The 27,143-nt window shown below is 44.2% G+C and overlaps 1 protein-coding gene across 2 annotated transcripts in view; it reads left to right on the top strand.

Annotated features, from left to right (window-relative positions):
* plcg1 (phospholipase C, gamma 1) overlaps positions 1 to 27,143 on the top strand; it is a 57,630-nt gene that overhangs the window by 11,425 nt on the left and 19,062 nt on the right. Inside the window, exons 3-25 of one of the 2 annotated variants that reach the window (XM_080763720.1) lie at positions 3,828 to 3,980; positions 5,394 to 5,487; positions 5,671 to 5,718; positions 9,020 to 9,104; positions 9,657 to 9,752; positions 10,945 to 10,967; positions 11,116 to 11,185; positions 11,771 to 11,872; positions 13,402 to 13,520; positions 14,568 to 14,653; positions 15,148 to 15,268; positions 15,952 to 16,120; positions 17,468 to 17,590; positions 17,868 to 17,969; positions 19,087 to 19,274; positions 20,921 to 21,121; positions 21,463 to 21,483; positions 22,975 to 23,094; positions 23,455 to 23,635; positions 23,949 to 24,026; positions 24,249 to 24,352; positions 25,084 to 25,177; positions 25,877 to 25,946. In XM_080763720.1, the coding sequence (XP_080619846.1) occupies positions 3,828 to 3,980; positions 5,394 to 5,487; positions 5,671 to 5,718; positions 9,020 to 9,104; positions 9,657 to 9,752; positions 10,945 to 10,967; positions 11,116 to 11,185; positions 11,771 to 11,872; positions 13,402 to 13,520; positions 14,568 to 14,653; positions 15,148 to 15,268; positions 15,952 to 16,120; positions 17,468 to 17,590; positions 17,868 to 17,969; positions 19,087 to 19,274; positions 20,921 to 21,121; positions 21,463 to 21,483; positions 22,975 to 23,094; positions 23,455 to 23,635; positions 23,949 to 24,026; positions 24,249 to 24,352; positions 25,084 to 25,177; positions 25,877 to 25,946 (2,448 nt within the window). The remainder of the gene's footprint in view (positions 1 to 3,827; positions 3,981 to 5,393; positions 5,488 to 5,670; positions 5,719 to 9,019; positions 9,105 to 9,656; positions 9,753 to 10,944; positions 10,968 to 11,115; positions 11,186 to 11,770; positions 11,873 to 13,401; positions 13,521 to 14,567; positions 14,654 to 15,147; positions 15,269 to 15,951; positions 16,121 to 17,467; positions 17,591 to 17,867; positions 17,970 to 19,086; positions 19,275 to 20,920; positions 21,122 to 21,462; positions 21,484 to 22,974; positions 23,095 to 23,454; positions 23,636 to 23,948; positions 24,027 to 24,248; positions 24,353 to 25,083; positions 25,178 to 25,876; positions 25,947 to 27,143) is intronic. The other variant, XM_080763721.1, reaches the window with a different exon arrangement.

Here is a 27,143-nt window from a genome sequence, read left to right as displayed (position 1 = left end):
CACATGAAGTGACACACTGTGAGCTTGTAGATCTGCTATTTAAAAAAAATGGATATAAATGGATACAGTGGTTAAAAATGACTCTGTTGCTGTATTACGTGTTTTAGCTGGGTATCCCCTGACCCCCCCCCCCATGTTATATAGAGGGCTGTTGTGCATCTGTGGGTGATGGTTGTTGCACCCTGTAACTTGTAATGTCCTACCTGAGAGATTCTAACCCAGGTCCCCTGTGCAAGTGCAGACATCTTTTTTTCTTTTTACTACTGTCCAATATATATACATTTCCCCCAGATATGTTTGGGGCCTTTCTTCTGCCTTTGTTTGGTAGTGCAGTGCAGTCAGGATAGACTCAGGAAACAGGAGGAAGAGTCAGGGAGAGAGTGACGCGCCTGAACCTGACGACCCACTTGGCCATCGTTGCCCCAGCAGAGATATTGCTTTTTGACCTTCATGCAGTACCAGTTGTCCACCAGTAGTGGCCCTACCTGATCACAGGATCTAGATTTTTCTCAATAGAAGAGAGCAGGGAGACCAAATAACAAACTCACGGCAGTTGGGTCAGTTATATTTATATTAACACACTACCACACAGATAAAAGCACCATTTTATAAGACAAGAAGTTTGCTTCGTTTGAAATCTATATCGTTCGTTGACCGGCGTCCCCTATATGGATATGTACTTAGTTGGGCCCCCCACGTTTTCCCCTCAATACCAAATAATCTCTTCGCCGAACAACAAATATTATGGTTCTCCTTCTATCATGATTGACAAGCCCAGAATGGGGACAGTTGGAGTTTATGTGGTTATGAAGGTATGAGAACAGATCACATGTGCACACACACACACACACACACACACACACACACACACACACACACACACACACACACACACACACACACGTGTGCATGCACGCACGCACACCTAGTACATGCACAGATGTGGTGTGTGTAGGCATACTCACACTAACAGGATGTGTGGTTTGCAGCAGGCAGGAAGAGGAGCAGGAGCTGAACACAGTGTGCAGCAGCAAAGACACTGAGACTCCCTGCGTTCTCAGCTGCTGCTGCTTGTAGATAAAATGGATGGATTGAAGCAGTGTTTGAGCTGCACCGGGGACCCCCATGGGTCCTTGAGGGAGGGGGGTCCCCACAGCTAAATGAGTCTCTATAGAGTGTTTAGACCGGGAACCCCCATACATAACTTTTATAGTACCTTTTATACACCATATACCTTTCAATCTGGGAAGCCTTTTTGGGGTTTGTTGTACAGTATGGCAACATTTCTTCTTTAAAAAAAAAAAAGTTTTTCAGAAACCTTAGGTCAGTATTTAGAAGGTGTTGTTCGTATCGCCTCCGTTCTAAATGGGTTAACAACTTGAACCCTTTAGTTGAAAATGAGCCGATCTACAAGCTGACAACGTGCACCACTGCTGCTCTACTCCATGTGGCTGCTAAAGCCAAGCCCTACAGCAATAATACATCGTTACTGTCGGGCAGTACTGTGTGTTTCTTTTTCTTTTGTATATAGCGTCACATAAATGTATATAGCGTCACACAAAAATAGGCTGAATTTGAATCGTGAGAAGTAAGAGTTAAGAGTTGTTCAGAAGCATCTTCCATAAAACCCTGTTCACTCATATTTCAGAATCATAGGGCAAATGAAAGGTGTTGTAAGTGTTATTTCTTAATTAAAATAAGTTTTACATATATATATAGTTATATAGTAATCGTCACGTGTTTGTTTGGCAACATCTCTTTAGTAGACGGAAAAAAGAATTCAGGCCAGGCTACTGGTTTTATCCAATCAGGAGAGAGAAGTTTGCAACCAAATACATAATCATTTTGGGGGTCCTTGACAGGAGTTTGAGCAGACTTTAGGGAACCACTGCTGTAAACCACCTATTTGAGGGTCATCTGTATGTTTTTGTTCCTTAGTTCTTGTGCTATTCCAAGTTTATCTTCATACACTGTTGCTCCTTCAAACGGTCCGTGTCAGTCACACACAACACAAATAGACTTCACCATCCACACCCAGAAAGAACAACTTTGTCCCACCTTTTTAACCCATTCTGACCTGAGATCAGATTCATACGAGGTTTCCACTGGACACACACTGGTCTGATTAACCCATTCTGACCCGAGATCAGATTCTAAAAATGTCAGTCGTTCTTCGAATTTTTCAAAAATAGCAGACCTACAAGCTCGTATCGCGCCACTCGGTGGCGCGCTATGAGCTTGTAGATCTGCTATTTTTCAATAGCTAAAGCATAACATGATGCTAACACCAAAACGGGTTCCCGGTCAGAATGGGTTAATGAGTGGTTTAAGTTTCAGCGGTGGTGAAACGCCAACGTACTGTAGGATGTTTAGAGACCTGGCAAACTCCAGCGTTTGAATAATCTCGTCTCTGTCGGGTGAAAACCTCACATGTCCAAAACCGCTACTTCCCAGGATTCTAAATGCTATTTAAAAAAATGGCAAAAGTTACAGATCCACAAGCTCAAAACGTGTCGCCGTGTTTCGAGCTTGTGGATCTGCTACTTTTGGTGCTTATTTAAATGTTTTTATAATATTTTTTTTATTTGGAAAAAGCAGTATAGTATAGACAGCATTTCTATGTATACATAGGACACAAGTGCAATTCCCAGGATTTCTTTCCCACCCCTCTTCCCTCCCTCCCTCCTTATCCCCCCTCCAATGTCTCTGTGTAGTCCTTTCTTTCTTCAGATGGGCTACATATGACATCAAGTCAACACTTAACAGGGGTAACAGGGCAATATCGCTTCAGAGTGTACATTTCAGAAGGAGGAAAAAAAAAGAGAGTGGGCAGAAAACGACAAAGACAAAAAACCAAGAAACGAAAGTATTTACAATATTGCTGAGGGGAACAAAAACAAAACGGCTTTGGACTTTCGACCATGAGAGGAGGGAAGGGTGTCTTAAACATTTTCTACAAAGATCATAAAGCAGGCAGGTGCTTTTGTGTGACGTTGTAGAGTATACGATGCCGTAGGGGGGTGTTAACTTACGGAAGAAACACAGAAAAGGAATATGGAGATAATGGGTTTCTGCCTGACAGCGGCGATATTCTATACGCGTCTGTCTGCTCAGTGGGTTCCAGCTCGCAGACAGATGTGGCTTGAGGTCGTGGCCTCGGCTCCACTGTACAAGGCTCTCTGTGGTCATATAGAAGCCTATATCTGTCTGTGTTTTCATTGATACATCATGTACATGTGGTGTGTTCCTTTTAGTATAAAGAACACACCATAATTATGCATATCTGAGTCAAATTGAACATTTGCCTACATCAGTGAATCTATATTTACACAGTATATCTTCTAACTAAGTCTCTGTCTGTCTGTGTGACTGAAAATCGACACGTTCCACAACCCCCTGCTTGGTGTCGAGTCGGTCGGACCCACGGTTGTCCAGAACCGCCCCCAAAAGACCTCTACCCGGGCTCTGGACAGGGCCCTTGCCCGGGGTCCATATATGGAGCTGGCCTTGTTCTCACATCATTCTGACGTCTGCATAGACTCCATATTTGGGCATGCCTGACAAAGAACTCCATACTGTACATGGGCATAAAAGGGACACAGACATAATATCTGGGTAGGCGGGCATACATTTCCAACTTGCATCGTTCCAAGTAGGCCAGTGCCCAATGGGCACCGCTGTAGAGGCTGCAATGGGACCGCTTAACACCCGTCTCTGTCTGCATCACTATTAGACATCACCATTAGCAAAACAATAGCATCAAGTCTTTGGGATAATATGGTATCCGCTATCCATTTTAACGTATGTGGCTTGTTTTTTGTCTTCAGTCGACATCAGAGAGATCAAGGAGATCCGTCCTGGACAGAAGTCCCGGGACTTTGAGCGCTACGTGGAGGACTCTGCAGCGCGGCCGGACCAGGCCCACTGCTTCGTCATCCTCCATGGCACCGAGTTCCGCCTCAAAGCACTCAGTCTGGCAGGTACGTGTAGAGTGGACTCACCCACCCTAGGGGTGTAGACTCACCCACCCTAGGGGTGTAACAGCCATACGATACGCATCACCATGCATGGTTGACACCATATAGATAGAGGGTATCCACGTGTCATCATCATCAAACCAGGAAGTTATGCAGGAATGCCCACTGAGTGGCAAAAAACTACTTTCTGGCCTTGACAGCCCATATGTCCACACAGAAAAGTCCTATCCGATTGCATTAAACAACATTAAACAATGTTGAACTCACTTTGCATGTTGCTTTGCCACTCGATGTGCCATTCACTTTAAGCATGCGCATACCCTATTGGTTCATTCATGGTGATTCAATGATTTAAAAATCGTGACGTTATTTAAGGGATTTAAAGTAAACACAGTGATTCTCTGGCAAATACACGACATTGTATTTGAACACACATGGACAAACCCGTACCTTGACATGAACGCAGAGAATGCACACATTTATCGATAGACCAAGTGTAGCGATATTGAATGGAAAAGTAATGAAACCCATCTTTTTAGTTTTTCTTAAAATTGCTAAATGCAACGAAGTACTTAGTGTCGATACAATAGATTATTTGCATTGCAAAACGATACGATGCAAAGTCAAGTCGATCTGATATTTTGCTATTTACATATTGATGTACTTCGATTGTTGAAATGGACACTGATGATGCTAAAGACGTATCCACACGTCCTCTCAAATAAAACCTCGGGGTGCCTCAGACGTGTGGACAAGTCTTTGGGTCCTTTTTAGCCCATTTAGGCATAAGGCCGATTCTAAAAACTTAACTTAAAATTTTGAATACTGTACATACTGTACAGAACCCAAATATGGGTGCCCGGCCTGAGGGGGTAAGATACCAATAGGGGTTCCCGCCCAGAATGGGTTGGAGTCGATGCAGTTACTGTATCGTTAAACCCTTACTAGCCGGGCTTTACTTCTAGTAACTAGTAACTACCCAGGCTTTAATTACATCTATGACAGAGTTTCTCAACCTCTTTTCATTTCAAGGCCCCCCTGTTTGATATGCGTTAGGCCACTGACCCCCCCCATTTGATATGACGTTTATCTCTGGGACCTACACCGCGAAATGTGTTCATTTTCATCCTGATTGGCTAAGATTGACTTCTAAATTTGCAGGAGTGGTCTGTTTTGAACAAAAATACCTCAAATCATGAACGCAGCGTACGATTACCGATTTATTTGCAACGCGTTGCTTCGCGGCGCGTTGTAAATACATGAACAAAATCTTAAACACTTGACTACTGGACTATTTTTGAAAGAGCACACATCTTGAATTGGGAGCTCTTGTGTGGGTCCTTGACATGAAAAGAGTTGAGAATCAGTGGTATACACACGGTTTATCTGAACTGAGACACCCTTTGACCCCTACAGCCACATCTGATGAGGAGATGACAATGTGGGTGAAAGGTTTGACCTGGCTGGTGGCCGACACACTGAAGTCCCCCACACCACTCCAGATTGAGAGGTACGCACGCGTACACACACACACACACACACACACACACACACACACACACACACACACACACACACACACACACACCCCATTACTTCTAAATATGCCTATAGGGTTACACCCAGCACTTGTCGTCTGTTTGCTTTTCTGTATTTAAGTCCACTCCTTACTGTCCGTGTTCTCTCCGTTTAGGTGGCTACGGAAGCAGTTCTACGCTGTGGACCGCAACCGGGAAGACAAGTGAGTTTGTTCTGTCAAACCGTGTGCAATAGAGTCAAAGCAGACAGTCCAACCATGTGCCAGTCGGCCGTGCCTTGGCTTGAGGCGAAAGAATTACCCCAGGTCCGTGAACCGGAAGTTAAGTCCAGTACTCGAGTACATGTAGGGTAAAACACGGACCAGACAGTACAACGTGTTCAATAGGGTCAAACAGAACCAGACAGTACAACGTGTTCAATAGGGTCAAACTGAACCAGACAGTACAACGTGTTCAATAGGGTCAAACACGGACCAGACAGTACAACGTGTTCAATAGGGTCAAACAGAACCAGACAGTACAACGTGTTCAATAGGGTCAAACTGAACCAGACAGTACAACGTGTTCAATAGGGTCAAACAGAACCAGACAGTACAACGTGTTCAATAGGGTCAAACAGAACCAGACAGTACAACGTGTTCAATAGGGTCAAACAGAACCAGACAGTACAACGTGTTCAATAGGGTCAAACAGAACCAGACAGTACAACGTGTTCAATAGGGTCAAACAGAACCAGACAGTACAACGTGTTCAATAGGGTCAAACAGAACCAGACAGTACAACGTGTTCAATAGGGTCAAACTGAACCAGACAGTACAACGTGTTCAATAGGGTCAAACAGAACCAGACAGTACAACGTGTTCAATAGGGTCAAACAGAACCAGACAGTACAACGTGTTCAATAGGGTCAAACAGAACCAGACAGTACAACGTGTTCAATAGGGTCAAACAGAACCAGACAGTACAACGTGTTCAATAGGGTCAAACAGAACCAGACAGTACAACGTGTTCAATAGGGTCAAACACGGACCAGACAGTACAACGTGTTCAATAGGGTCAAACAGAACCAGACAGTACAACGTGTTCAATAGGGTCAAACAGAACCAGACAGTACAACGTGTTCAATAGGGTCAAACTGAACCAGACAGTACAACGTGTTCAATAGGGTCAAACACGGACCAGACAGTACAACGTGTTCTATAGGGTCAAACAGAACCAGACAGTACAACGTGTTCAATAGGGTCAAACAGAACCAGGCAGTACAACGTGTTCAATAGGGTCAAACAGAACCAGACAGTACAACGTGTTCAATAGGGTCAAACAGAACCAGACAGTACAACGTGTTCAATAGGGTCAAACAGAACCAGACAGTACAACATGTTCAATAGGGTCAAACACGGACCAGACAGTACAACGTGTGCAATAGGGTCAAACAGAACCAGACAGTACAACGTGTTCAATAGGGTCAAACAGAACCAGACAGTACAACGTGTTCAATAGGGTCAAACAGAACCAGACAGTACAACGTGTTCAATAGGGTCAAACTGAACCAGACAGTACAACGTGTTCAATAGGGTCAAACAGAACCAGACAGTACAACGTGTTCAATAGGGTCAAACAGAACCAGACAGTACAACGTGTTCAATAGGGTCAAACAGAACCAGACAGTACAACGTGTTCAATAGGGTCAAACAGAACCAGACAGTACAACGTGTTCAATAGGGTCAAACAGAACCAGACAGTACAACATGTTCAATAGGGTCAAACACGGACCAGACAGTACAACGTGTGCAATAGGGTCAAACAGAACCAGACAGTACAACGTGTTCAATAGGGTCAAACAGAACCAGACAGTACAACATGTTCAATAGGGTCAAACAGAACCAGACAGTACAACGTGTTCAATAGGGTCAAACAGAACCAGACAGTACAACGTGTTCAATAGGGTCAAACAGAACCAGACAGTACAACGTGTTCAATAGGGTCAAACATGAACCAGACAGTACAACGTGTTCAATAGGGTCAAACACAACCAGACAGTACAACGTGTTCAATAGGGTCAAACACGGACCAGACAGTACAACGTGTTCAATAGGGTCAAACAGAACCAGACAGTACAACGTGTTCAATAGGGTCAAACAGAACCAGACAGTACAACGTGTTCAATAGGGTCAAACAGAACCAGACAGTACAACGTGTTCAATAGGGATGAACACTGACCAGACTATCCTAGCTGGCTGGTAGTCACATCTCTAGTCTTTTTTAGCTGTTAGCATTGTGGTGGAGGGGAGCCGATATCTGAGCGGCGAAACCACATCGAGTCTTGGGTTTGATTTCCCGAGCCCACCGACGGTTTCACTGCATATCACTACCGATTGATTTGATCGATTCTTTATTTTAAGTGTCATGCTTCCGAAGAAGCCCAGCCCATATGGACTTACAGGACAGTTTTTACAGTTTACATAAACAATTACAATAAACCGACATGACGGTTTGCAAACAATGATCAAGTGAATACCAAACTGATACTCCAGATCAGAGGATTTTGTTTTTTAAAGATTAAGCCGCAGTACTTAGTTATTTCCCCTTCCTGATTTCTGGTGCCTGTGCAAGCCGTGCGGTGTGGGTGCAGCGCGTGGAAAATAACCAAGTCCTAAGTACTTTCTGTGTGCATTGGGTGTGCAGAAGGAACGCAGGCAGGCAGGCAGGCAGGCAGGCGGCCCTCAGCCACACACACACCAGCAGCAGCAGCTACTTCCTTAGGCAGGAAACGGAGTGGAGAGGATGGGAAGAGAGAGAGAAAGAGAGAGAGAGAGAGACATGTTTGTCTGTTACCTCCTAGATGGAGGAGGAGAATGGCCCTGGGCGAAGCCTTTTGTTAGAGCACTGCTCACGTTGTCTCCTTTTGGCTCGGATTCATTTCTGTGTTTTTATTTTTTCTTTATTGCTTTTTTTATTTTTTTTACACTGCCTAGTAACAATGGAGTCGAAAGTGCCAACCATAAGCAAAAAATAGGGTTCACACACACACACACAACATACTGCATGCGTGAGCATTTGTCTGTAAATGTGGAGATAATCATGTTTGGACATGGTTGTGTGTATAGTACATGCTACACGTGGTTCCATTTGTAAAAGAAAAACGTAACCGTTATGCTCCTTCATATGACAATTTAAATAGCAAGCTTAGCAGATCTTACCAGCTCAAACCCGGCGGTGAGTTTGTAGATGTGCATTTTCTTTATTTTGTATTATATTAAATTGTTTGATAAAATATTAAACGTATCAGATTTCCCAAAAGACCAAAGGGTCATCATAAGCCCCCCCCCCCCTCCTTCTCCAGCAAATCTAACGTGCATACATGTGCGTACGTAAATGCATACATGTATGTTGCTGTGTGTCCCTGTGCTGGCATTGGCAGCGAACTTACTACGTGCCTATGAGTGCATTGGAGTGATTTTAAAATGTGTGCGCGCGTGTGTGTGTGTGCGTGCATGTTTGTAGGATATCCTGTAAGGATCTGAAGAGCATGCTGAGCCAGGTCAACTACAGGGTCCCCAACATGAGGTTCCTCCGAGAGAAACTTACGGTAACGTAACACCCCCCCCAGTAGGTTAAGTAGGAACTTAACCTACTGTGAAGCTGTTCACAAAAAAGTTTACCTAACGTTGCTCCTACAGGGAAAGCATGCACATGTACAGTTTGTTACTATTTCTCTACTCCTTGATCGCTCTTTCTTGCACTCTTTATTCTGTCCCTTTGTTTGCTGTGTGTTTAGTTGTCTTGAATGTTACGCTATCTATGCCGCTGCATTGTCTATAAGGAAGCCAAACTAAATTAAGTTACTCTTTATACCCGTACACAAGTTGTAACAATAAAGTCCAACCTTGAACCTTGTATTTTCTGCTAATTTTGCCATTTTTGGGAAATGTATGAACATTGTTCAACATGAAAACAATGACGATTTTGCCAAATCATTGTGATTACCTAAAATATTTGCGATTAGGCGATTGTGTAATAACTGACAGGCCTAGCACCAGATTTTGAATCCTGAAAAGTAACTGTTTTGGACATTCAGGCCGACATATTATCATATTTTAATGGTTCTGGTTCTGTGCTCCTTCTTCTCTGCTGTTTGCAGGACAACGAGCTGAGGAATGAGCTGAGGAATGGAGACGTCTCCTTCAGCCAGTTCTCTCAGCTCTACCGCAGCCTCATGTTCGACGCTCAGAAAAATGTAAGTTCATAATAATACATTAATAATAACAGTTTATGAAGTGCTTTTCTAAGTACCCAAAGATGCTTATGCATGGGGTGGGGCGGCAACAAAAGAGAATCAAGTTTATTAGGAAAAGAAACACTAAGAAAATGCTAAGACTAAAGGAATAAAATCAATACATGCAGGGACAGGGGGGGGGGGTGCAGTTGGCTGCATATGGGAAAGCCATATTGAAGAGTTAATTGCTGTGTAAATGAACTCTGAGGATTTTTGGGTCCCAGTCGATAAAAATCAGTTGTATCATTATGGCCCGTGAAACTCGAACCTGTTCAAGTCAACCAGCCCCCACATTTGTATTTGGCTGCGGACCCCCATCTGAAAACCTCCAGATGCAATGTTCTCCATGTCGGCATCCGACTGAGACTTTCCCATCGTGTGGTTGACACACTATCCAGTCAGTTACCGGCCGGCAACCCACCCCACCCCCCCCCAACCGCCTCCCCCAATCCATTTTTATAGAGCCTCGCCTGGTCATCATTGCTCCTGAAGTGGTCGGTCTCATTTGATGGCACGCTAAGGCACTCACACACCCCCTCCACTTCTTCTCTCCAGGACAATCTGTCTGTTCTCAAATGGCTCCCGGATCAATTCGGGCCCGTTAAAACCCCCACCAGATCCCTCCGGTGGAGGCCATTAGCGCGCACGCGTGTGCACACACACACACACACACACACACAGATGTACAGGCCAGCCGGCCCGGGGGTCGGCTCGTTGAAACGGGATGACCTCATGCCTAATGTATACGTGGTCGTGCGCTGCTGAAATATCGGATCGACAAGCTCATAGATCAACTTTCTTTTGAGCGCGTGACACCGCCGCACGGCCAGATACAAGTCATTTCCCCCCCATCCCCCCCGTGACTTAGCACATAGCCCCCCAGCATGATCATGTGGCTGACTGGTTTTAAACATAAAAAGATCTGTGCTTTGACTAATTACCCTTAAATACCCTATGTACTTCATTTGACCGGGGTTCCCCAGGGGACTGTACTTGGCCCCCTCCTTTATTCCCCCTCCATAGCAGAGGTAGTTTTCGACACATGTTCAACTTCAAATCTTCCGGTTTTTATAAATGTTGCGCGGATATTGCGCAAAATGCAAATAATAGCCAAATCCTCAAGTTATATTAATTTTGAACATTTTCTTTTCAGATGGAGATTCCCATTCTACAAAGGTAAGGCCGTCTGACACACACACCATGAATCTCTTTGATGTCGGATGGAATAACTTGTTAATAATGAGTTATTTTGTATTATTATTATTATTATTATTATTATTAAATGAATGGTGTTTTCTTGTCTTTTTTTATCTCCTCTTATCAGGTTCATTGACAGACCGGAACAGAGGATCTCTCTAGAGGATTTCAAGAGCTTCCTGTTGGAGTCTCAAAAGGTACTCTCTCTCTCTCTCTGCATCTCTCTATCTGTTTCCGTCTCTATCTGTTTCTGTTTCTGTTTCTCTGACTGAGGAGACGTCAGACTTCCTGTGTGGCTTTGTACAGATTTAGATGGAACACGTTCCATCTGCAAGGTGAACTACTTAATGTTTACACTGACATGTCTGATAATGTGCTGCTAAACAATGTCTCACCTGCACGGGAGACTAAATAAAGACTCACAAGGGGCTATTATTTCTATATCCATTTCTATTTTATTGCTATTGTTCTTTAAACTATGCACCTTTATACATTTCATCAGTTACTATTTTAACTGCCTGCAATTCCAATACAATTTTATTCCCATTAAGACACATGTACCTTATGCACTGTATATGAACTCTACTCAATTAAGGATCATTTGACATTTCTGAACTGTTTTCCTTGTTTCTTCTGTCCATCTCAATTATTTTCATGGAAACTGAAAACGATGGGTTGTTGTAGGCTAGCTATGACAAAGAATTTCACTAACTCTTTTTTTTGGTCCTACACCTACCTGTACAATTGAGAGCTAAAGATGTGGTCCCCTGTGTTGAATGCAGGAGCTTTGGGCCTCGGACAACAACCAGGTACAAGAGTTTATGTTGGGCTACCTGAAGGACCCTCTGAGAGAAGTGGAGCAGCCCTACTTCCACCAAGACGAGGTACGTCAAGCCTCATATCGTTGCTGTCGGGCGTTTAGTTATTAAGCCCCACTTGATTATGCTACAGCATAAAGTATCAAAAGTATAGCAGGTCTGCAAACTCGAACCACAGCACAAAGAGACGTTTTGAGCTTGTATAGATCCCAAAATAGGGGTGGTGGGTGGATTAGGGTTCTCTCTTTCTCTCTCTCACCTTCCGTTCACTGGTGCTAGATCAACCTGCTTGTTTTGCAAATCTTTCTTATGTAACGCGTCCGTCCGTCCCCCGCGCGTTGTTTTACGCTGACTCATGGAAAAACTTTCTTGCCGGTCGGTGGGAGGGAGAGATGCATTACTGACAATTTTCATGGATTGTCTTGACCGCAGCCCTGACGCGAGGGTCTCCTCCCACGCCCATAGAGAGGTTATTGACTGTGACTTCTGCAGGAAGCAGAGGATGGTTTTTGTGGTCGACCCCTGAAGCTGCAGTATGTGGTGGACTTTGAGAGAGAGAGGAAGCAGGTGCCAGGCAAACTGTATACGTGCTGGAATTGGTGCTGTGCCCAAGGCCTATGTACTGCTGCCTAAATAAATGATCTCGTATGGCGGTGTCGCATGCCGAAAAAGAGTGATCAATGCGTCGCATTGTGAACTTGTGATGCTTGAAAGTCTGTGAGATTAAATGCTGGTGTTAAAGCGGCACTATGTAGCTTCTTTGAATGAATAAAAGATAGTTTTGTCCGATCCGTATGTCACACTACATTGTTAATACAATCACGTCAAAGGTCATGTCTCACCTCACATTAATTTTGGCCTGATGGTCAGGATTACATTTATAGGGGGATAAATTGAATCCTGACCATCAGGCCAACATTCGAGCAGTCCCCTGACCGTTAGCTCAATGCAAAAAATGTCAGCACCTGTGCAGGAAACCGGGTTTAAAATCCGTTTTAAAAGACCCTACCTGTATTAGGGGTTAGGGCTGCATTATATTTTATTTTACACGATGATGTGCGCATTATTATAACTATATACTGTATGTATAGAGATGTTCTTCTTTACTGTGTCGGTAATTACTGTCAGCAGAATCTGATCTCATTCCAAGCTGCACTCCCCTGTTCTATACGTTACATTATGTTTTCCGTCAGTGATTGCTTCTGATCTAGAAAATTGCTTATATATTTTAGTAAACGTATCCAGGTAGAGTGGGAAAACAACTCCATTACTTATGCAGTAGCTGCTTTATAAATGTCTGGCCATCGACCTGAAACAAACCCATCTCCTCCTGTCTGTCTGTCTGTCTCTCTCTCTCCCACTCCTGTCTGGAAACCCAGTAGCTCTCAAACATTCTGAAAAGTAATTTGCAGGCTTGTAGAACAACTATTTTCGGATAGTGAAACTATCAAATGTTAAAACTGTTCCTCATCTTGTTGGGGAGACCCCACTTTGAGAACCCACTGACTTGTGCAGTAGCTGTTTTTATGCTGTAGAGATGTCTCGCCATCGACCCATAACAATCACACACACACTCTTGTTTCCTTGGCGTCCAGCTGATGACCTACCTGTTCTCCAAAGAGAACAACATCATGGACTCGTCCGTGGACCAGGTGTGTCCTGAAGACATGAACAACCCCCTGTCCCACTACTGGATCTCCTCCTCGCACAACACGTAAGGATGAAGTGGTGTTTTTTACGGGGCGGTCCCGTGACATTCTCGCGCTCGTTTCATGCATGCGCCCACAGGGGGGGCGGCAAGAACTGGATTATGGTCAGCTTTTTTTCCCCACACTGCGTGTCTCCACGTGAGACCGCGGCACGATCCCCGCTGATCCAAGCGAGAGCACCCGCGTCAATATTCGCCCGTTAGAAACGGCCTTTAGGGGTTACATGTCCTGCCCAGGGACACATGTAGACTGGGTGAACCCTTTAGGCTTTAGGGGTTACATGTCCTGCCCAGGGACACATTTAGACTGGGTGAACCCAGCCATCTACGGCCGGCCCAAAGGTTCCACCAAAGTTAAAATGGACCAAATTTCCCCCAAAGTTTGGTTCAGTTAGGCCATGGGGACGTTCCTTCCCCCCTGATATGGCACCACGCCACAGGTCACATGGGCCTTTGTCCTGAAGTTGTCAAGCCGGTGCACATCAGATAAAAGTGTATTATTTAACAATCAACCTTGTACCATGAAAGCTTGGCCTCGTATTCTGCAGGAAAATGTCTTTTTCCTCCCATTGAAAAGTGTGTGAAAGGCAGTTTGAAATGATAACTTTCTCCGCTGCCTGTGAAACAATACTCGTTGCAGGGGGAGCAATGAAAGCTTCCATGTTGCTTTGATTAAAGTTTGAATTGTCCGGCAGAATGAGAAATGATTGTTTACTCTAGTTGACAAAGAGAAAGAACCCCCCCTTTTGATATGACATACTCGCGGTTGTGCTACAGCACCGCCTGTGTGTGTGTGTGTGTGTGTGTGTGTGTGTGTGTGTGTGTGTGTGTGTGCGCGCGCGTGCGCGCGTACATGTGTGTTCCACAGCAAACTCCTGATTGTTTACTGAACTCTAGAGTGTAAAAATGAACTAGAACTCTTTAAACAAGAACTAAATGTTCTCTAAACCGATCCCTAGTATAATAGAAGTTAATAACGCTGTGTGTGTGTGTGTGTGTGTGTGTGTGTGTGTGTGTGTGTGTGTGTTTTTGACGTTGCGTGCTTATTTTTAGCTACCTGACGGGAGACCAGTTTTCCAGTGAGTCGTCCCTGGAGGCGTACTCACGCTGTCTAAGGATGGGCTGCCGCTGCATCGAGCGTGAGTAAACACACGCATGCGCACACACACGCACACGCACTCTCAAAAACACCTAAACACAGACACGCACGTGCAAACCCTTGACCGACAGGTTTCTATTCATAAAGCGTGTCAAAGGTTCACCTTGTCCCATGAAGATGATGTAAGCTTGTTTTCCTTTGCCCAGGAATATCCACACTCACTGTTTAATTGAACTATATACAGAAAAATTGACCTGTAAATGAACACTGAGGATATACAGCTTATTCATTGGATCCAAATGAAGTGACTGGTGCACTAAAATACCTTTTTTTATAAATGGATTTTCTTCATATATGTTTTAATCGTAGCTCCAGATACGATGAATTGTTTGTGTTTGGGATTTTAAGGTGATAGGGAGGGGGAGACCTTTATTTGTCTCGCGAATTCTGTTTGCCCTTCCAGAAAACAACACAATGTATAAACTAACCTGTGGACTGGAATAAAGCATTTAAATGTGTGTGTGTCACTTCCAGTGGACTGCTGGGATGGCCCAGATCAGATGCCAGTCATCTACCACGGACACACCCTCACAACAAAGATCAAGTTCTATGACGTCCTCACCACCATCAAAGAGCACGCCTTCGTCACTTCTGAGTATGTAATCCTGTTCTGACTAGACTTTTACTTTAGTTTTGTTTGTGGGCGTGCGTGTGTGGAAAAACTGGTAAACGAATAATCAAACTTTGAATATTCCTCGAATATGGGGAAAAAATGAACATTTATATTCGTATTATTAAAAAGAAAAAAGTTATTTTGAGCTTTATTTGACAGGGACAATACAAAAAACAATGTATCGGGTTATGAAAAGAAACTAAATATATATTTTTTCTTGATCCGAGCAGTGCACGGGACAAGCGTTGTCCCTCTTCCGCTGGTATCTTGTTTTTACAATAACGAGTCATTTTCTATGGGGAAAATACTAATACTACTACTACAAATACTAATACTAGTAATAATAATTAATATTCAGATATATTCCATCCACGGCACTCCTGAGTTACTTTATAGAACCTTAGATCTATGTCATATAACACTACGTAAATATGTAAATCTCCCCCACTAACATACTGTACAGTGTGTCACGAGGAAAACCTCAGCGAATACCTGTTTCCATTAGGACAGATCTAAAATGTAACTTTATATTTAACGTTTATCTACCCTATTCTGGGGGGAACATTCACCAAAAATAGCCGATCCGCAAGCTTACAATGCGTCACAACGTGACACGAAATCTTTCATTTCACGAGGTCTTTAAATTGTGTTTGTTACCCCGTCAGCTTCCCCGTCATCCTGTCCATCGAGGACCACTGCAGCGTGGTGCAGCAGAGGAGCATGGCCACCAACTTCAAGAAGGTGTTTGGGGACATGCTGCTGACCAAGGCTGTGGACATCTCGGCCGACGGCCTGCCCTCGCCCAACCAGCTCAAGAGAAAGATTCTCATTAAGGTAACGTCATGGTCAGGGTACTAATGTACAATTATGTTTTCTACCTGACCAGTCATGGTCAGGGTACTGATGTACAATTATGTTTTCTACCTGACCAGTCATGGTCAGGGTACTAATGTACAATTATGTTTTCTACCTGACCAGTCATGGTCAGGGTACTAATGTACAATTATGTTTTCTACCTGACCAGTCATGGTCAGGGTACTAATGTACAATTATGTTTTCTACCTGACCAGTCATGGTCAGGGTACTAATGTACAATTATGTTTTCTACCTGACCAGTCATGGTCAGGGTACTGATGTACAATTATGTTTTCTACCTGACCAGTCATGGTCAGGGTACTGATGTACAATTATGTTTTCTACCTGACCAGTCATGGTCAGGGTACTAATGTACAATTATGTTTTCTACCTGACCAGTCATGGTCAGGGTACTGATGTACAATTATGTTTTCTACCTGACCAGTCATGGTCAGGGTACTAATGTACAATTATGTTTTCTACCTGACCAGTCATGGTCAGGGTACTAATGTACAATTATGTTTTCTACCTGACCAGTCATGGGATATGGCTTTTCAGAGTTTTGGTTTGGGCATTTATTTATTTTTTTAATTCCTTTTTTTGACTCCTTTACCACCTATTTTCAGCAATTGTTTTACTTAAAGGACCACTTCACCACTTTTCAAACTATCCTTCATATAATTAGTCATGATAAAATGGCACTTTTTTCTACTCAGTCTGTGTCTCATAGGAGGGCTGTGGGCAAATTAGAAACCGTCCTCCAGTGACATCATCATTTTTTAAGATTTAAGATTTTTTTACAAAGATTTTACATAGATTTTCATTATCGTGAGAACGATGGCTTTCATTTTCACGTTGCAACTTTTCAGGACTAGAAAGCCTGCAGTTTCTATTAGCTTGTATTCCCCATCGATGATGTCACTGGAGGACGGTTTCTGAACTGCCCACACCCACACATATGAAGATAGGTTGAAAAGTGGTGAAGTGGTCCTTTAACTTGACTCATAAACCACCAAAGTAGAAACGTTGGCACTCCAAAATAAAAGATGCAAGACTAGCTCCAGATGCAATTTCTCATATTTTATTGAGAACGCTTACGTGTTTCGGCAACGGCCTTCCCCAGAGCAGTTAATAATAAATAAATAAAAGTTCAAATATTCAAAAATAGAATATCTACAATTCTACAAGCTAAGAATTATTTTCAATGTTCGAAAGAAAACGCTCAACTCCCTCACATTTCTGCTCCTATCTTCCACAGCATAAGAACACATTTCTGCTCCTATCTTCCACAGCATAAGAACACATTTCTGCTCCTATCTTCCACAGCACAAGAAGCTTGCAGAAGGCAGTGCCTATGAGGAGGTGTCCACCTCCACCCCCTACTCTGAGAACGACATCAGCAACTCCATTAAAAATGGAATCCTGTACCTGGAAGACCCAATCAACCATGTAGGCAACCGCCACACCGCCACGCTTTACATTTTTAATTCATAATAATACTTACAGAGTTATGGTGCGTTCACACGGGCAGATGCAAAGATACAGTCTACCTTTCATTTTCAATGGAAGCCAGTGACGTGAGGCAACAAAGCAAACTTGATGTTTGTAGCTGAGTGTGATTGGTTTGTCCTGTGCCATACATGAGTGTGATTGGTTTGTCCTGTGCCATACATACAAAATTGATGACTCGTATCAAACTCCTGTGTCTCCCGTCTCTTCCTAACAGGAGTGGTACCCTCATTTCTTCGTCCTGACCAGCACTAAGATCTACTACTCGGAGGAGACCTCCAGTAACCAGGGCAACGATGATGAGGAGGAGCACAGAGAGGTGGGGAAGCCACTCGGCACCTTACAAAGCTGCAAACTGCATGAGTGCTGCCGCCTTAAACGCATGACTCGGGGAAATGAGACTATGAGCACTTTAAGAAGTTGAAGGACAGCTGTCTCTCTCTCTCCTATCATGGTCCTGTGTCTCTCTCTCTCTCTCTCTCTCTCTCTCCTCTCATGGTCCTGTCTCTCTCTCTCTCCTCTCATGGTCCTCTCTCTCTCTCCTCTCATGGTCCTGTCTCTCTCTCTCTCTCTCTCTCATGGTCCTGTCTCTCTCTCTCTCCTCTCATGGTCCTGTCTCTCTCTCTATCTCCTCTCATGGTCCTGTCTCTCTCTCTCTCTCTCTCTCTCATGGTCCTGTCTCTCTCTCTCTCTCCTCTCCTCTCATGGTCCTGTCTCTCTCTCTCTCCTCTCATGGTCCTGTCTCTCTCCCTCTCTCTCTCCTCTCATGGTCCTGTCTCTCTCTCTCTCCTCTCATGGTCCTCTCTCTCTCTCTCATGGTCCTGTCTCTCTCCCTCTCTCTCTCTCCTCTCATGGTCCTGTCTCTCTCTCTCTCCTCTCATGGTCCTCTCTCTCTCTCTCTCCTCTCATGGTCCTGTCTCTCTCTCTCTCCTCTCATGGTCCTGTCTCTCTCTCTCTCTCTCATGGTCCTGTCTCTCTCCCTCTCTCTCTCCTCTCATGGTCCTGTCTCTCTCTCTCTCCTCTCATGGTCCTCTCTCTCTCTCTCATGGTCCTGTCTCTCTCCCTCTCTCTCTCCTCTCATGGTCCTGTCTCTCTCTCTCTCCTCTCATGGTCCTCTCTCTCTCTCTCTCCTCTCATGGTCCTGTCTCTCTCTCTCTCCTCTCATGGTCCTGTCTCTCTCTCTCTCCTCTCATGGTCCTGTCTCTCTCTCTCTCTCTCCTCTCATGGTCCTGTCTCTCTCTCTCTCCTCTCATGGTCCTGTCTCTCTCTCTCTCTCTCCTCTCATGGTCCTGTCTCTCTCTCTCTCCTCTCATGGTCCTGTCTCTCTCTATCTCCTCTCATGGTCCTCTCTCTCTCTATCTCCTCTCATGGTCCTGTCTCTCTCTCTCTCCTCTCATGGTCCTCTCTCTCTCTCTCTCTCTTCTCATGGTCCTCAGGTGTCCAACGGCATGGACCAGCATATCACAGAGAAGTGGTTCCATGGGAAGCTGGGCGCAGGGCGGGACGGCAGGCAGATAGCAGAGAGGCTGCTGTCGGAGTACTGCCTGGAGACCGGAGCGCCCGACGGGTCCTTCCTGGTCCGAGAGAGCGAGACCTTCGTGGGCGACTACACGCTGTCTTTCTGGTACAATAGCACACATGGTCTATAATAGTACCCAAGTCCTGACATCACCAGGCACTATAGCCCCGGCCTATGCCCAGCTTTGTGTGTCCGTGTGAATTTTAGCAATGATTGGCTGATCACCCCATAGTGATGATTTTGATTGGCTGAGCAAAGTACATATTGAGGATAAATACGTAGTGAGGGCAAAAAAATTGAAGACGGCAATTGTGATTGGCCGGTATGTGATGATCTCACACGAGTGTGATTTTTATTTTGTATTGGAAATCCCATAGTAAAATCTTCCATTGCTTCATATAAGAACTGTGTTCTTCTGCTACATGTTAACATGTAATGGGCCCTATATAACATAACATGTTGACCTAAAGGTTGTTTTGTTGTTTGCCCTGGGTCTTGCTCAGCAGAGAGCCCTGTGCGAAATGGGACAGTGACAGACTACCATGTCCGATCAATCAGTCGATACTGACAACATTCTCATTGATTGAATGTGGTCGTGGTCGTTGATCTGATCTCGTTCTATCTGCTAATGCATCGGCTCTGCGCGAGTCGGGTTATCTGAAAGCAAATCAGTGTCCCTGCTGGCTTCACACGCCATGTACTGTACAGGTCTGCTTAATGGAGGGCAGCTGTGTTTAAAACTAACAGTAACAGTGCAATGGTTCGCAATGGCACTCCATAACTCCTAAACAAGGCACGCTGCTTCGTTAGAGCATCTGCTGATTGCCTATGAACTAATGAACTAATGAACAGCAGGCTGCACGATAAAGAATATCGTCTGTCATGTCCAAAACTGTTTTCTGCCGACAGCGACGATAAACTTTGTCTAGATGCTACATAGATTACATCAGTGGTTCCCAAAGGGGGGTCCTGGGATCCCCAGGGGTCCTTGAGGGAGTCCCAGGGGGTCCCCAGCTAAATGATCGATAGTTGGACCCAAATGGACCCTTATGCGTCTGTTACTCTGAGAATGTACGAATGGAACCAAATGGATGAATCCATTTCATTCATACGCTCTCAGAGTTAAATTAACATTGATTGTACAACGATATAAATTGGGGTCCCAGAGATATAAATGCCATTTAAATGGGGGGTTTAGATAGGTTAGAAATTAAAATGGTTGAGAATCACTGCTATAGCCGTAAAACTCTTCTCCTAAAACGTTTGAGAACCACTGGATTAGATCATATTTATTTTGTTTAGTTCCCATTGCAGTCAGAACTGCAGCATCACTCCCAATCTTCCGCCGTAGTCTGAAAACCCACCTTTTCAGACTCCATCATGGCCCATAGCACTTACCCTACCTCCTTAGATAGCATTTCTGTAGACTTAGATAGCATTTGATACAGACTTATAGCATGTTATGTAGACAGCACTATTTGCATTGTATGTAGTCATAGCACGTCATAGTACATATCATGTATAGCATAGTATAGTATATATGTATAGTTTCATTATATAGATATTCCACTGTTACGTTCTTAGCTTACGCATGTTTCATGATGAATGCTTTTTATGTGATGTATTCCCATGCTTTTTTGCTCTTGCTTAATGTAAGTCGCTCTGGATTAAGAGCGTCTGCTAAATGCCTAAATTGTAAATTGTAGTTCTTGCTTCCGTCTTTAACGTCCCACTCCTCTCCAACGCTCCAGGCGGTCCGGGCGGGTCCAGCACTGTCGCATCCACTCTCGCCAGGAGGCCGGCAGCCCCAAGTTCTACCTGACGGACAACCTGGTGTTCGACACGCTCTTTGCCCTCATCACCCACTACCAGCAGGTGGCGCTGCGTTGCAACGAGTTTGAGATGAAGCTGACGGAGCCGGTGCCTCAGACCAACGCCCACGAGAGCAAGGAGTGAGTGTGAAGCAGTGTGAACGTGTTGGTGTTGGCGTGTTACCCAGATACATTTGAACACCGCCCTTTTACCCTTTTTCCCCAGTTGTTTACTTTACTGTTTACTGACTGCCAAGACCGTCTTTTGACATCTTTTTAATATATATTTGCCGCCGGATATATATTTTATATCCGGGGGCAAATAAGTTGCAGCGCCGAAGTCAATGGTGTTAAAATGGAGTTAAAATGCTCGACTCATAAAATGTTGTGTTTATGGCAGTTCTCATTCAGAAGTATTTCCAGCTTTGTCCCCTCCACTGTCTCCAGCTCATCCCTGTGATTTTTGTGGTTTGTTTTCCCAGTTCAAGTTACGGCTACAGCAGGTAAAAAAAACAAAACAGAATGGCAGGCTGCGTGAGTCTGACCTTTATGTTATAATATGTTGATGTAAGCAGCACAGCTGCAGATAATCATTTTTAATAGCAACGGGTTTAGATCTATCAGCTGTGTGCATACATGTAGTCCTAGTGTCCCGAACCTCTTGTTTTGATTGGTTCCTTCATATGTGTTTCCGGTTCACATCTGCTGCCAAGCCAATCAGACAAATTGATTGGGAAATGAACTGGAATTGGTGGAAAGGTTATGCCGTCTTCAAATGCAGTGACCAACGTTTATTCAGGGGAAACGGCAACTTTTCGGCCTATGCGGCCTTCATCAGGCTAAAAGTTGGTCACTGCATTTGAAGACAGTGTGCGGGTGTTTTTTTTTCCTTTTTAATTTTTGGGCATCGTACCCTCTCTCTCCTACGCACCTGTCGCCTGTAGGTAGGTGTGCAAAAGCCTTGCTTTTTATGGAAAAGGTTATGCCACCTTCCGAGAAACTGGGACTACAGTTATGGACAATATGCTACTATATTGATTATTGACTACTGTCTATGCTTGCACATTGTCACTAAATCTAACACACCCATTATTCATTTTATTTGCTGCAGACGTGACGCTTACTAGCTCATCATGTATTAATCTGCTGTAGTTTCTAACCTGAACTGTTTAACACAACTACAAAATCAGCCTAGGATGTCATGGCCCCTTCATGACCTATAAACATTGTTGTACAACAAATGGTGAAAAAAATACATTCTACAAGCTCAACAATGCACAGCAGCATCGCAGCACATTGTGGCAATATACAGTAATACAGCCTTTTCCACTACTTTGGATAAATCTTCTGGCTATAATAATGACCAAACTAGGGACATCTGGTTGGAAGTGGTTAAAGATGTGTCCAGTTCATGAGTAGGCCTGTCACAATTTATGACATAATCACCTAATCGCAATTATTTGAGATAATTATTTTTGCATAATATTCCTAATCACCATTTTCATGTTGAAAAATGTTCATATATTTTCAAACATAAATAAATAGCGGAATTAGCACAATCTACTGCACAAGCCCAAAACGTGCTTTGAGCTTGTAGATCAGCTATTTCCACCATTCGTATAATGTTAAAAAAGTTATTTGTCACATCTGCCCCGTGTCATCTTTTCTTTACGAAGCCTAAAAGCCAAGCAGAAATGTAATTTTGTATCCATAATGTTCCAATTGTAACGACGATTATCTTATACAAGTAAAATGTCATAACTCGTGTGATATGAATCACGACGGCTCTGGTTGGAAGTGGTTACAGATCTGTTGAGCTCATGAGAAGGGAGGAAGGGATATTGACCGTTTCGAAGGAGGCTGCAGATCGAGCATGAATAATGGATGGCATCCGTCTGTCAGAATATGCCGACCCGCAGACTCCTGTGTTTGTGTCAATAGGTGGTACCATGAACTGGGCCATCTGGACTGATGTGCTGTGTCTGTGTCAATAGGTGGTACCATGCCAACCTGTCCAGGAGCCATGCTGAGAACATGCTAATGAGGGTTCCACGTGACGGAGCCTTCCTCGTCAGGAAGAGGACGGAACCCAGCTCCTTCGCCATCTCATTCAGGTGATTACCGCTGTCTGTCTGTCTGTCTGTCTCTCTAAATGAGCTGTTTAGTAATGGAATACATTAGGGATTCCAGTCCCGATCCCGACGGCCTTTTGCTGCGTGTCACTCCCCATCTCGCTCCCCCTTTCCTGTCACCCTACTGTCCTATCTCAAATAAAGGCAGAAAAGCCCCCCCAAAAATATAACATTTCTTCTAATCAAATGCGTGTTGAAGTCCATCCACGAAGTCCCTAAAATTGGCCACGAAGATGATGTGCATATTTTCTGCGCCGTATTTTCCATTTCCATGTTACCGAATACCTAAGCAGTGTGCAACATAAAGACATGTGGCGTTATCGTGTGCCGTCTTCTTCACAGGGCGGAGGGTAAGATCAAGCACTGTCGCGTCCAGCAGGAGGGTCAGACAGTGGTTCTGGGCACGTCGGAGTTCGACAGCCTGGTGGATCTCATCAGCTACTACGAGAAGCACCCGCTGTACCGCAAGATGAAGCTGCGCTACCCCATCAACGAGGACACGCTGGAGAAGATCGGCACTGCTGTGAGTGGAACGCACTACAGGCTATAGGGCACTACGGGCTACAGGGCAGGCAGGGTTATGACATCTTACTTGTACCAATTTAATTGTCACTCAAATAATTGCGATTAATGATCTAATTGCAATTCTGTCATTGAGCATTGGAACTTTATGAATTGAAAATGCATTTCATGTTGGCTTTTTAGTCTTCGTAAAGAAAAGTTGCACAGCTTCGACGCGTTTTGAGCTTGTAAACTAGAACCGTTGAACATTGTATTCTGCCCCCTTTGTATTGTATTCTACCTCCTTTAAGTCCAAGCTGTCGTCTGTCCTACAGGAACCAGACTATGGCTCTCTGTATGAGGGGAGGAATCCAGGCTTCTATGTAGAGGCCAATCAGATGCCTACCTTCAAGGTGAGTGTCCGTCCATTGTATACGGCAGTGTGTGTCCATGAGTGTTGCCCGTGAGTTGGGTTCATTGGTAGGCACGTGTGAATTGGTAGGTGCGTTAGTCGGTTCCGCCTTGTGACAAATAACTTTAAGTTGCCTTGTCGCTAATTGAAAGCTGTGTGTATAATCCTGTAGCTCGGAGCCTTTTTGTGTGCTTGTCTTAAACATTAACCCTTCACTCCCCAGTGCACGGTGAAAGCGATGTACGAGTACAAAGCACAGCGGGATGACGAGCTCTCATTCACCAAGAACGCTGTCATCTCTACTGTGGACAAACAGGAGGGAGGATGGTGAGTGACAGGCACCAATGTAGACCAATAGGAGGAGGATGGTGAGTGACAGGCACCAATGTAGACCAATCAGGAGGGAGGATGGTGAGTGACAGGCATCAATGTGGACCAATCTTCTGCAAATTCCAGCTCTCTCATCAGGCTTGAAACGTAACGTCCAATGGTGTAGTGGTACCCACACTTTTTAGCACAAGACCCGAAAGAGAAATTTGATGCTGAGATCCTGTTTATTCTGTCTTCTCCTGTCTATACTCCCACTGATAAATTTACCTTTTTAAGACATTTTAATCTCCTGTGCGCATCCGGTTGGTTTTCTTCTCTGCAATACATTTTAAACTTCGGAGCATGATCCAATGTGCAGACTTTTTTTTTGCTCTCCAATAATGATCGGTTAGCGTCACATTTCAAACGCATCCTCTCTGCTGTGGTCTCAGGATTAGTTAGTTAGTTTAGACTAGTCATTGGTTAGACATGGGTTAAGGTTATAGGTTTAGGTGTGCTGCCCCCCCGTGGGAGGTTAGGTTTAGGGTGAGGGTTTGAGATAGGTTGTAGTTGTATAGGACTAATGACTGGTCTAACCAATCACTAGTCTAAACCAAAAACTGTCTAAACTAAGTACTGCACCCCCTCTCTGCTGTGCTCTGTGGTCTCAGGATTAGTTAGCATCACATTTCAAACCCACTCTCCACCTAACCCACCCTCCCCACCCCTCTGCTGTGCTGTGGTCTCAGGTGGAAGGGTGACTGTGGAGGCAAGAAGCAGCTGTGGTTTCCTGCCAACTACGTGGAGGAGATCAGTCCTTCACTGGTGGAGCCCGACAGATCGGTGAGCGTCAATGTCAAGCATTTAATCATAACAGTTTAGTCCCGCACTCCCCGTTGAGGTTAATTTGAACTGAAATGTGTCCTCTGCATTTATGTAGTGGTTCTCAACCAAAATATTTAGGCTACCCCCCCCCCCCCCCCCCCCCCCATGGCAGCTCCCACTTTCAAAACCAACGCGTTAGCACAGCGTGCAGTTGATTTGGGCAAATTGGGCCACTTTGTCAGAAGGACCGTTACAATCCAACATGCTCGTTCGTTCCCATAGCACTTACCCTACCCCCTTAGATAGCACTTTTTAGACTTAGAAAACATTTGAAACAGACTTATAGCATGTCATGTAGACAGCACTAGAATTGCATTGTATGTAGTCATAGCACTTCATAGTACATATGTATAGCATAGTATAGTATATATGTATAGTTTATATGTATAGTGTCATTATGTTCTAGTTACGTTCTTAGATTACGCATGTTTCATGATAAATGCATTTTATATATGTGATGTGATGTATTCCCATGCCTTTTTGTTCTTGCTTAATGTAAGTCGCTCTGGATTAAGAGCGTCTGCTAAATGCCTACATTGTAAATTGTTCCTTATCTAGTCTTCTATCTATCTCTCAGTAATAACTGAACACGTCTTCCTACCACAACGGGACAGCAGGTTTTACAAAGTGGACTGTGTTGTTTGTGTTGTTTTGCAGGAGATGACAGAGAACAGCCCTCTGGGAGATCTGCTCAGAGGAAGTGTCGACGTCTCTTCCTGTCAGATCGGTGAGTGGCCCCGCCCCTTCCTGCCCTGCTCTGCTGCACCTCAGGGCTGCACAACATGCAGTCACACACACACACACACACACACACACACACACACACTCAGACTCACACTCACACTCACACACACTCACACTCACACACACACACACACACACACACACACACACACACACACACACACACACACACACACACTCAGACTCACACTCACACTCACACACACACACACACTCACACTCACACACACACACACACACACACACACACACTCACACTCACACTCACACACACACACACACACACTCACACTCACACACACACACACACACACACACACACACTCAGACTCACACTCACACACACACACACACACTCACACACACACACACTCACACACACACTCACACTCACACACACTCACACACACACACACACACACACACACACACACACACATACATTGTGTATCTTGTAGATCTGCTACTTTTGCCATTTATTTCATTTGAATCCTGAAAAGTAATAGTTTTGGACATATGAGGTTTCCACCTGACAGAGACCTTGTATCTCCATATTTTCGTAAATGAATGCCCTACTTAGTCATCAACATTTGTTTCATAAACCTTTACCAATGAAAAGGATTACATTGGTAGTTTACGACTAAATAATAGTTTATGAGTTTATTACTAAATAATAACTACATTGGATCCCTTAGAACAGAAGTTATTTTATTCATACAAGGTTTCCAACTGACAATTATGATATAATCTCTGCCCTATTCTCTTTTTTTCCACCCCTTTCTTCCTGCTCATTTAAACCAAATTAGTGCTTGGAAAATGTCATCTATTCATTACAATTCTATTATACATTTTTCTGACCTTATTTTTATTTATTTCCCTGACAGTATTTTCTCTTGGTGCTATATGTATTGACCCCCTCCGTTTAGTCAATAAGGATCCATTAGCATTAGTATCATTGGCATCTGCTGCCATGCACCACTCTGTCCTTCCAAATGGCTCTTTGGCTCCATCTAGTGGTTGGTGACGCATCACCAGGCGTTCAATCGTCTCCTCTTTGCTCATATCACCCCAGTGACCCCATCTGAATTGTTATGTAGTAGTTCTATATACATGTTATTTTCTTCAGTGGTGGAAGAGTGACATTGAAGAGGTATTCAGGTGTTTTGTAAAAGAAACAATA

The sequence above is a fragment of the Protomyctophum bolini genome (assembly GCF_963924005.1).
Source record: "Protomyctophum bolini genome assembly, chromosome: 5".
Lineage (NCBI taxonomy): Eukaryota > Metazoa > Chordata > Actinopteri > Myctophiformes > Myctophidae > Protomyctophum > Protomyctophum bolini.
The sequence above is the reverse complement of the archived record's forward strand: the minus strand, read 5'-3'. Positions and strand labels throughout refer to the sequence as shown.